We start from the raw sequence: 11,441 nt of genomic DNA on the forward strand, positions 1-11,441 counted from the left end.
ACTTTCAGCTCTTTAAGACATATTTTGATTCTTAATACCTCAAATATGATAGTCTTAATTGTTTTGAAATTTGAGTCTTTATATAAAAATTATAACCAGTATTTGAGCAGATGAATTGCTCATAAATGGTCTCTTTTCCACAAGAAAACAGGTGTTTGCACTAAAGTATGGTTGTGGTAATGATTTGCTTTTGCTTAATAATTTTTCTGAAGATTCCTGAAAATAATCATATTGTAGTTATTGACTCTTTAAATTTCTGTTTAATTTTTTATTTAGCCTACACAGTGGAAAAGTCAAGCAAAGGAAAATAAACTTGGGAATCCATTTCCTCATGAATCTGCATATGGTGTTTGCAATTTCAGTCCTTTCAGATCAACTGCCAAGGCATTTACTGTATCACAAAATTCAGTGAAAGAGGTAGGATGACAGATAAGTTTTATCAAATCTATAAAATGTTTAATTTGGTTAGATAAGGGGATCAGTAGTTTTATGCAGGTTTGTATTAAGTTCTTTTGGAAGTTAATGTATGAGAAATATGGAAGGCACATCACTGGCTTTTAAGTACTGCACAGTTTGCTTTGTATGTTTGATTTGAAATAAAAATGGTGCATTAGGAAGTATAACCTGATAGGTTTAAACGTCAAAACTGCTAATAGTATGGTGCACTTCAGAAGGTACACTGTTAGCAGTCCTTCATAAACCTGTGTCTCTGAGTTTACATGTAAGAACTATATATACTGAAATACAAATATCTTCCCTCTGCTTTGATTGTGTATATACATGAAACCTGAAACTAAGGTGCCAGGGAGTCTTTTTGTCTTTCATTCAAAGTTTTCTAATATTCTTTCTTTTTCTGATTCCCTACATTAGTGTAATCGGTCAAGTTCTTCATCCCCTGTTGACAAAGTTGGTCAGCCTCGTTTAACAAAATTGACAAGAATGCGGACTGATAAGAAGAGTGAATTTCTGAAAGCATTGAAACAAGATAAAGTGGAAGAGGAACATGAAGATGAGAATCACGCTGGGCAGGCAAAGGTAGTTTTGTTCATATCTATTGTAGATCCAGCAGTAGTAGTTTTGAGATGGACTGTGAACTACTTTTTATTTTGCTGTAAACAGCTGTTAAGTCATGATCTCAGGTCTTGAAATGAAGGAAAGGGATTGCATTTTGGTGAATTTTAAAAAGTTGTTCCGAGTACTACTCTTTCCTCAGTGTGTCTTAGTAGGTTTTTTTTCCCTGCAGTATCTGTCATACATGTTAATAACTCAGGTACATCTGTGTCTTTAGCAACAATAAAAAGAATAAATTAAGCTTAGTAGACTAACCTAATCATAGAATCGTTTAAGTTGGAAAAGATTATTAAGGTTGAGTCCAACTGCTAACCTGGCACTGCCAAATCCACCACTAAACAATATACTTCAGTGCCACATCTACACGTGTTTTCAATGCCTCCAGGGATGGTGACTCAACCACTTCCCTGGGCAGCCTGTTCCAATGCTTGATAACACTTTCAGTGAAGAAATTTTTACTAATATCCAGTTTAAGCCTCACCTGGCTCAACTTGAGACCATTTCCTCTTGTCCTATTGCTTGTTACTTGGGAGGAGACTAACACCCACCCACCTCAACCTCCTTTCAGGTAGTTGTAGACAGCAATTAAGGTCTCCCCTCAGCCTCCTTTTCTCCAGGCTAAACAACCCCAGTTCCCTCAGCCACACCTCATAAGACTTGTGCTCTAGACCCTTCACCAGCTTTGTTGCCTTTCTTGGGACTCACTCGAGCCCCTCAATGTCTTTCCTTTAGTGAGGGGCCCAAAACCAAACATGGTATTTGAGGTGCAGTCTCACCAGTGCCAAGTACAGGGGGATGATCGCTTCCCTAGTGCTGCTGGCCACACTGTTTCTAATACAAGCCAGGATGCTGTTGGCCTCCTTGGCCACCTGGGCACACTGCTGGCTCATATTTAGCTGGCTGTCGACAAACACCCCCAGCTTTTTCCCCACCGGGCAGCTTTCCAGCCACTCTTCCCCAAGCCTGTAGCATTGCGTGGTATTGTTGTGACCCAGGTGCAGGACCCGGCACTCAGCCTTGTTGGACCTCGTACAGTTGGCCTCAGTCCATCAATCCAGCCTGTCCAGATCCCTCTGTAGAGCCTTTTTACCCTCAAGCAGATCAACACTCCCGCCCAACTTGGTGTCATTTGCAACCTTATGGAAGTTGCACTTGATCCCCTAGTCCAAATCATTGATGAAGATATTAAACAGAACTGGGCCCAATACTGAGCCTTGGGGAACACAACTTGTGACTGGCTGCCAGCTGGATTTAACTCCATTCACCACCACTCTCTGGACTGGGCCATCCAGCCAGTTTGTTACCCAGTGAAGAGTATGCTCAACCAAGCCCTGAGCGGCCAGTTTCTCTGGGAGAACGCTGTGCGAAATGGTGTTACTAAAGTCCAGGTAAACAGCCTTTCCCTCATACACGAAGTGAGCCACCTTGCCATAGGAGGAGATCAGATTGCTCAAGCAGGACCTGCCTTTCATAAACCCATGCTGGCTGGGCCTGATCACCTTGTTGTCCTGTATACGCTACATGATGGGACTCAAGATGATCTGCTCCATAACCTTCCCCAGCATCGAGGTCAGACTGACAGGTCTGTAGTTCCCCAGATCCTCCTTCCGCCCCTTCTTGTAGATGGGCATCACATTTGCTAACCTCCAGTCAACTGGGACCTCCCCAGTTAGCCAGGACTGCTGATAAAGGATGGAAAGTGGCTTGGTGAGCACTTCCACCAGCTCCCTCAGCCTTGGGTGAATCTCATCCAGCCCCACAGACTTGTGGAGTGCAATGTTTCATGCCTTGGCTGTTAGTTATCCTGCAAAACAAATAATGGAAAAACTTGTCTCTGCTTCTCAAATAATTTATTTTCTAGTTACAGCGTTTAGATAGCCAGAAGTTCTCTATTCTTGGTCTAGTCATAAGAGCAATAGTCATTTTATGCGTAAGGAACCTGTTTTTACTTCCTAATTCACAGAATCACAGAATCATCTAGGTTGGAAGGGACCTTGAAGATCATCTAGTCCAACCGTTAACCTAGCACTGACAGTTCCCAACTACACCAGGTCCCTCAGCGCTATGTCAGCCTGCCTCTTGAACACCTCCAGGGATTGGGGTGCCACAACCTCCCTGGGCAGCCCATTCCAACACCTAACTACCCGTTCTGTAAAGAAATGCTTCCTAATATCTAGTCTAAACCTTCCCTGGCGCAACTTGAGGCCATTCCTATGTGTGCTATCACATTCCTATGTGTCCTATCACTTATTACTTGGTTAAAGAGACTCATCCCCAGCTCTCTGCAACCTCCTTTCAGGTAGTTTTAGGGGGCAGTGAGGTCTCCCCTCAGCCTCCTCTTCTCCAGACTAAACAACCCCAGTTCCCTCAGCCGCTCCTCGTACGACCTGTGCTCCAGACCCTTCACCAGCTTCGTTGCCCTTCTCTGGACGTGCTCGAGTAATTCCATGTCCTTTTTGTAGTGAGGGGCCCAAAACTGAACACAGGAATCGAGGTGTGGCCTCCCCAGTGCCAAGTACAGGGGTAAGATCACTTCCCTGTCCCTGCTGGCCACGCTATTGCTGATACAAGCCAGGATGCCATTGGCCTTCCTGGCCACCTGGGCACACTGCTGGCTCCTGTTCAGCCGGCTGTCAGTCAACACCCCCAGGTCCCTCTCTGACTGGCAGCTCTCCAGCCACTCCTCCCCAAGCCTGTAGCGCTGCTGGGGGTTGTTGTGGCCCAAGTGCAGCACCCGGCATTTGGCCTTATTGAAACTCCTACAGTTGGCCTCAGCCCATCGCTCCAGCCTGTCCAGGTCTCTCTGCAGAGCCTCCCTACCCTCGATCAGACCAACACTCCCACCCAACTTGGTGTCATCTGCAAACTTACTGAGGGTGCACTCGATCCCCTTGTCTAGGTCATCAATAAAGATGTTAAACAGGAGTGGCCCCAAAACCAAGCCCTGGGGGACACCACTCGTGACTGGCTGCCAACTGGATTTAACTCCGTTCACCACAACTCTTTGGGCCCGGCCATCCAGCCAGTTTTTTACCCAGCAAAGCCTGCGATCATCCAAGCCTCGAGCAGCCAGTTGAGAACTTGGAGGCCTATATTGTCTGTATGTAATGTGTTGGGTTTCTTTCAGTCTGGATGGGCTTATGCAGTGCTTGGCTGGCACCAGAGGACATTTGTGTCAGTGCTACCAGCCACCAACAACCCATAAGCATAGTTACCATACATAGTCCAAGTGAAGATAAGTATTGTATTATTGATTACAAGCCTGTTTTCTGTAAATGAGTGGTTTAAAGTGTGTTAACAATACAAAAAAAAAAATTACAAATCAGCCAGATAAATGAGTGGTTTTGGGGGTGGTTTATTCGTATTCAGAAATGTGAAAATAGAAGTGGTGCCAGTATGCATTGCTTATAAAAGAAAGATTGACTTTTCTGACCCTGTTCCTATTTCAGGCAAAATAAAATTTGCTGTAATGTGACTGTACAACTTACCTCTGTGTGTGAGTTAAGAAAGGTCTGCATCTCTCCATTAAGTATTCTGTGGCTGAGCACCTGAGATGCGTGTTAGGGGTAACGTTGTTCATGTGTTTAAGAAATTAAGAAATACACAACGATTTTGACCTAAGATTGAAAAGATACTGAGAAACACAGTCTTGAGCTTCAGAATTCTGAAAATAATATATGAACTTGGTGGAGGTTTCTGTTCCTGAAATTGTCTGGAGTCCATAATATCTTTGTGATATGTCAAATGCATTTCATTGTCCCATTGTACACAGCTGATTATCAGAAGCAAGTGAGTTTAAATTAAAAAAAGAAAAGGCTTTTAGTAGTGGAAGTTGTAATGTCATTGGACAGGTGTATGTAACATGTAGCATGGAGTAGTTGTTGGCAACTGCATGTTTCCTTTTGTGTGCTGTTGCTGTTTCACTAACAGTTGTGAAAAGATGTTAAACAAATCATGCAACTAAGTTCTAATTCCAACATTCATTTTAATGATCATCAGTAGAAGACATGGTGAGCAACTGAGTGGATGGGGAGATAACTTTAGCACAACAGTGTTCTATAATGTGATCCTGTGATGGAGTTTTAAGGCCTGCAGTAACAGATTTCACTCTGAAATAATGAGGCAAATCATAATCAGTAGCTAAATCATGCTTGGGAGAAGCTGCTTTGCCCTATAGATACTAAAATTGTTTAATATTTTTATGAATTCTGTTGATAATCTGAGATGCATTCTTCAGGTGTATGATTTAACAGCAGAATGTATTTTTACTGGGATGCTTGTTCTAAAGAAATTCTTGCTAAGCATTCTGAAATTTCTGGAGGCAGACAACAGTGAGTGGGAGGGAAATAGTGATGGTCTTGATCCTGCACTCTGAAGTATGGTTTCTTACCAGTGCAGAACTGGCTGATTGAGTGTTTGTCTCCTGCTATGGATAATGCTGTTATATACCTAGTTTTGAGATTTTGTTGTCAAAAGGATGTTAATTAGATAATGATCGTACTCTTTTTACAGTTGGTAAGACTTCTGAAGCTATTTGGTTCGTTACTACACAAGAAATACAGGTTGCTGACTGAGTAGAGTAAAAAGAAACATCTCTGGTTTATAGGATTAAAGAACTTTTAATATTTGAGTGAACCTGAACAGTCTGCTTTATAAAGAGACTTTCTTCATAGTTCTTACTTCATGGCTAGTGAGTTACAGTTGCTGTTAACAGACTGAGAAGCTGTGGTAGGTGCTTGTGTGTAGGGGAAGTTGTCTGAATTTAGAGCAGTATCCAGTCTTTCTGAGCTTGTGGCAGATGAATTTGCTGGTTGAGGTGTGGTAGCTGTGACCTGCCCCTTAGACTAAGTAACCTTGAGAACTCTTACACTTTAAACTTCTCCTGACACACATGGCTCTGATATTTAATTAGGAACATTGTTTGTAAGTTCAACAGATAACCTATTATTTCTTTAAGTATAAAAGGCAGCTTAAATAAGTTTGAATTTTAAGATATGTTTAAAACTTTGTAGAAAAGAGCTTGAGACAGAGCATGGAAGTTGCTTTCTACAAGTTTGAGACAAGTTTGAGTTTACTTGATCAGTGGCATAACTTAAGATTTCTGTAGTATCCACATACTGCAAACTCTAGAGGTATGAACAGAATTACCCCTGAAGAAGTATAGAGCATCTCCATTTAAACTTAAACAGAATCACTGAATTGCAGCACTTCCATTCACAAGTAAATGTCTGCAATTTACTTTTAAACTTCGTAATACATAATTATTTTTAACAGGATGATGAGTCCTTTAACTTGTGTAACAGCAACAGTCCTCATCGTGAGAGAGATATAAACCGAAACTTTGAAAATGAAATGCCGCAGGAGAATGGCAATTCTTCAATTACATCTCAACAGATCGTTCAATCTTCAGCTTTCCCTCAGGCAGATGTTCTTTCAAGCTCACTTGAGGCAGAGCATAGGTATGTACTTATAAAGAGTGTTCCTTCATGGTAAGTGAGCATGTCATAAATTCTTACTAGTTCAGAAGTCAGAATCTGAAAACTGAGAACAGATAAAATGTTTGATGAATACTGTCAAAGTTTAACTTTTAGACATGTACTGATTTAACATGGAATATACTTTGTTTCTACTAGACTTATGTACTGACTTAAACTTGCTATACTAAAAATTTGATGTATTTCATTATGAAGAAATAAAGCAAACTGCATAGTGACTTCATCGCTCTGATTTTGGTCTGCATGTCTGGGAGGAATAATGCATGTTATTGCTATTTGTATTAATAGTACTTTAAATGCTGACCTTACGTAAAATTCCATGGAGTTTTTTAACATCATTGTTAAAGTAGTTAATTATTTCTGTAGCTGACTATTTGACACTATTAGTGATATCACAAGACAGTGCACTGGAAAGGGAGAAGGTAACTTCAAAAAAAGATTGAAACAATTCTAGTATCTCATAAAAGTAACTGCAGTAGCAACTGGTAGAGATGAGAATCATGCTGCTGGGAAATCACAACTCAGTCTGGAGATGAGCTTGTCATGAGCTCTGTCAGATTCTTACTGTTTCTGGCAACTACAGAATTGCAGTGATAGATTGGATAGAGAGTTGTTTGGTGGTTTTTTTGGTGATAGATTATATGTATGTGCTGGACTAGACAACTTTCCCTTTTGTAGTACCAGCGGAGGAAACTTTCATGATCTCTTAAGCCCGGATGAGTATGAAAAATGAAATACACCCTCCTCCGTTCCTTTTTTGCCACCATTGGCTATGGAGACAGAAATCTTTGGCCACCAGAGGCTGCTGCTACTGATTTTTTTACTAGAAGAAAGGAGTCAAATCAAACTCTCATTTTTCAATTCAAATGACTTTGAATGGCCTTCATAGGGTTTCTGGGCAAGGGTCTTTCCTTTGTGGTATCCCAGAGAGGCTGTGTCTCCATATTGTCCCAGCCCTTTGTGGCCTTTGCATGCATGTAGACAGATGTTATGGCAAGCCTTTTTGTGGTAAATTGGACTTGAAGTGACTAGCTTAACTCACAGGATACTGGTGCATACCTAGTAACAGTATTGGAACATCTTGTACAAAATACATCTCGGGCTTCCCTTCTGCTGGGAGAGTTTCCAACATGCAGCCATCTTGTTGGTTGTGAAGTCTGCTAATCTGAAGTTCAATTTTTTTTATGTACTTCACGCTTTAAACCATTGTAGAAGCCTAGTGTCGCTTTAAAGGGACAGTGGTCCTGCTAACTTTAGACAGTGTTTCTGTAAAGTTAGTTAGCCTTTGCCCTAAATTTAATTTACATTAACAGGAGCTCTGTAACTATTCACTTTATTGTACATAATACTGTTAACATCTTAGCTTGCTTGCAGTAAAACTTTCTAACTCAAATTACTGTTGCCAAAAATATATCATTGAACTGGATTTGGCATTGCGAGTCTTTATGTGTATATAAATGCACGTATTCACTTAAAAGAGAGGTCTGAATGACTTGCATGTTATTTCTGCTGCTTCCTGAGGAATTAATTGGGCCTGGCTGTCACATTGTCCAATTTAGTGCAAATACTACAGAGGATGTAATTTTCATTTCTGTTATTGTCCTGTTAACTTTTTTTAAAACAGATTAGTGCTGTTCTCCCTTTTTCCTTCTGCAATTCCAGGCCTTTATTATGGTTTTAACAACAGTCATTGGTGCCATTGGTCACCTGCAAGTTTGCCCAATGCATGTCCATTGTATTGGGACCTAGAGTTCTTTCTAGGAGAGGGTTATGTTGAAGGGCACTTTTTGCTGACATGGCTAAATGAAGTAGCCGGCACATGACATCAACTGTGTATTCATCTTGCTTACTTGTTTTAATATATTTGCGATTCTTCAGCTCTGAGTGTCAGTATCTTCTGTCAGTTCTGGCACATACTTTAGAAACTTCTTTATTTTTTGTGAAATAGCTTTAACCTCCTTTAACATTTAAGGTCAACAGGTGTGTGGTTTGCCTGAAGAAGGTACTAATCTTTTTGGCAAAACCTGTGCAGCAAGAGACCTTACTATTTTCATTGTTAAATGTCAATGTGTCTTCAGCCTCAGATAACCCCTGTTTTCACAGCGTCTTCAGATGTAAAACCACTTTCTTTCTGCTCAGATACTGCTCTCCCACTTTTGGCACTAGGTAAAACGCGTTGATTGTTGCATCTTTGGATATCTCAAAAGCTTGAGTCACAAAGAGAAATCTGTCTTGTTTCCTTTCCTTCCCTCATCCCAAAACTCACTCCTAGTTGTAGTCTGTCTGTGCTGAAATATCAGCATCTGCTGTTGGATGAGACTCAATTGCAAAGAAGCCTGTCCTGGCTCTGACATTAGTATGTGCTAGAAAAAAGAAACTGTATGAGGTCATTGCATCCTCAGTTGGTTTCCATGGAGGGACACCACCAGTATTCCTCATGGCTGCTCTGTGATCCAGGAAAACCTGCAGGTTCCCTCAGTGTGAGTCTTTGTCTCTTCATACCGTTTTCAAGGGGGTACACTGCTGCTCCACCAGAGCAGTTATGCAAAGGAAATTCATTCTTCTTTTTCCACCTGACGCAGATTTCTTGCCTGAAAATGAAGGTACAGTTTTTACTACGTGTAGTGGTAAAACAGGGTCATCTGTGAACGACCTGAACTTCTCAACTTCTATGCCTTATGTATCTTTTGTAAGACTTTTAAACTACTTTTATGTAAGCAATTGTTTAAAAAAAATTATGGACTGATTAATCCATTTGTTACAGACCTTTACACATATATGTAGGCAGAGCTTGAAATGACTGTGTATAGCAAATTCCTTAACGTTGTCCTTTTTTATTTAAAGGTTGTTAAAGGAGATGGGCTGGCGGGAAGACAGTGAAAATGATGAAATGTGTGCTCCACTAACAGAGGATGAGATGAGGGAGTTCCGAGTTATTAGTGAACAGGTAAGACTAAGTTAATGTTCCATTATGAACTTGTAGTTGGCTACCCTAAATGCCTACCTTTGAGGAGGATCTGCAGTAATTTTGATGGTTAGAGATGTTGCTGTTTCAGTACCATTTCAGTCGTGCTTTTGGAAGAATAGTGGCTTTAAAAAGATAGGGAACTGGTATTTATTGTAGGGTAAGGCCATTCTCAAAATATCAAGGGAGGGGTAAGGGAGTGCAGTTTCCTTGGTTCTCTGAAACCTGAATTTTCTCTGTTGGAAATTGAGAGATGTTTAATTCACTAGTAACGAAGTCTGAAAAGGCAATCTAGAGTTGTTGGGTTTTTTAATTATTTTTTTATTTTATTTTTTAATTAGAAGTGTTGTATATACCTGATGGGGGTCAGTGAGGAGGAGCTGGAGGGGAGAATTTTTTTCAATGTTAAATCTGAAGATTTGATATTTCCACAAGTCTAGCCACACACATATTAATTAGACCATCTTGAATATTAATTACAGCATTTGGAATATTAATCAGAGCATTTAGAATATCAATAAAAGCATTTGAAATATTAATTCCATCTTTTGGAATATCAATTAGAGCATTTGGAATATTAAAATCCTAAATGCTTGGCAGTAATTCCTTTCTTGTTGTAGAATCGGTTGTTTCCTTTCTCTTTGGTGTCTTTGACTTTCCAACTGCATCAGGTAGACAGACTGGGATACCCATTCCTCCCTGCTGCTTCTCCTCTTCTGGGCCCCTTTCTTATTGCAGACCCTGCCCTTCTTAGCACAGATGTTTGCATCACTGTGGAAAAAGGGACTGCCTCGCAGGAGAGACCATGTGGGAGGAGGGATCAGTGGGGCAAGACGTCTGAGGAAGTGGGTGAGAAGAGGGTAAGCTTTTGTTGACTGCAGAAGCTTAACACAATTAGAGGCTCTTGGATACAGTGGCTGGCCCAGAAGTGAAGGCTCTCAGGGGAGTTTTCCTTTGTGTGTATGTATGAAAAGGTAGTGCTGTGGATCTAATGTAGCCCAGAGATGAACATGTAGAGAATGTTGAAATGCAACAGATTGTTGTGTTTGGCTTTTTCTTTCTCTAAATACATCCTGTTTTCTCATTTCAGTTAAAAAGAAATGGTCTTCGGAGAAATGGCATTTTAAAAAATGGCCTCATCTGTGATTTTAAGTTCAGCTCCTGGAAAAACAGCACTTTCAAACCTTCTCTGGAGAATGAGGATTCTGAGACAAGCAGCAGTGATACATCAGATGATGATCATGTGTGAAGACTTCGTAACGTCTGTAGAAGCCCATTTTGATCTCATGAAAATTTGGGGATGTGTTGTCCAAAAAAATTTCTAATTTATGTAGTTAAGATACCCACTAGAGGAAGAACGATGGGACTTTTCTCCGAAGAAATCGAGGAATGTTTTGTTGGTTGTGTTGAACATTACTATGATTTCTTTGTGAACAAATGTTGTAGAATGGGGACTTGGGTTGACCCAGCATTGACTTTCTTCATCACTGAAGCATTTCTGACTAGCAGTGTGACAATGTAACAAATCAGACTTTCTCATTTAATAATAAAAACACAGAATTCTGCGATGTCTGTAAAGCTCCTGTCTTAAAATGTCCAAGTCTATAAGGGAAAAAAAAGGCAGCCTGACTCAGTGTTTTGCTTGCCAAGTCATTTCTTTCTTACAGTGGAAATCCTGGAGTCCACTTTGTATGCAAAAAGGGCAATGTAGCATGTTGGCTAAAATGAGCAAAGTGCACTAAAACTCTTTTCCTTAATTGAGCTGTTGTACTGTTCTACTTCTATACATAACTGCTCTTTAGCCATTTCAAGTGTAGTTGTTGTTACTAGAATCATAGAATGATTTGGGTTGGAAGGGACCTTAAAAATCATCTAGTTCCAACCCCCCTGCCATGGGCAGGGACACCTTC

General features: G+C 40.6%; 1 protein-coding gene across 6 annotated transcripts in view; it reads left to right on the plus strand.

The window, feature by feature from the left end:
• GPBP1 (GC-rich promoter binding protein 1) overlaps nucleotides 1-11,099 on the plus strand; it is a 46,183-nt gene extending 35,084 nt beyond the window's left edge. For 5 of the 6 annotated variants that reach the window (XM_074811981.1, XM_074811980.1, XM_074811982.1 and 2 more), the window contains 6 exons: nucleotides 277-417; nucleotides 871-1,035; nucleotides 3,971-4,171; nucleotides 6,346-6,530; nucleotides 9,411-9,513; nucleotides 10,622-11,099. In XM_074811981.1, coding sequence (XP_074668082.1) covers nucleotides 277-417; nucleotides 871-1,035; nucleotides 3,971-4,171; nucleotides 6,346-6,530; nucleotides 9,411-9,513; nucleotides 10,622-10,780 — 954 coding nt within the window. In that variant the 3' untranslated portion in view covers nucleotides 10,781-11,099. The remainder of the gene's footprint in view (nucleotides 1-276; nucleotides 418-870; nucleotides 1,036-3,970; nucleotides 4,172-6,345; nucleotides 6,531-9,410; nucleotides 9,514-10,621) is intronic. The other variant, XM_074811986.1, reaches the window with a different exon arrangement.
• Nucleotides 11,100-11,441: the final 342 nt, after the last annotated feature.

Source organism: Strix aluco, chromosome Z (assembly GCF_031877795.1).
Source record: "Strix aluco isolate bStrAlu1 chromosome Z, bStrAlu1.hap1, whole genome shotgun sequence".
NCBI lineage: Eukaryota > Metazoa > Chordata > Aves > Strigiformes > Strigidae > Strix > Strix aluco.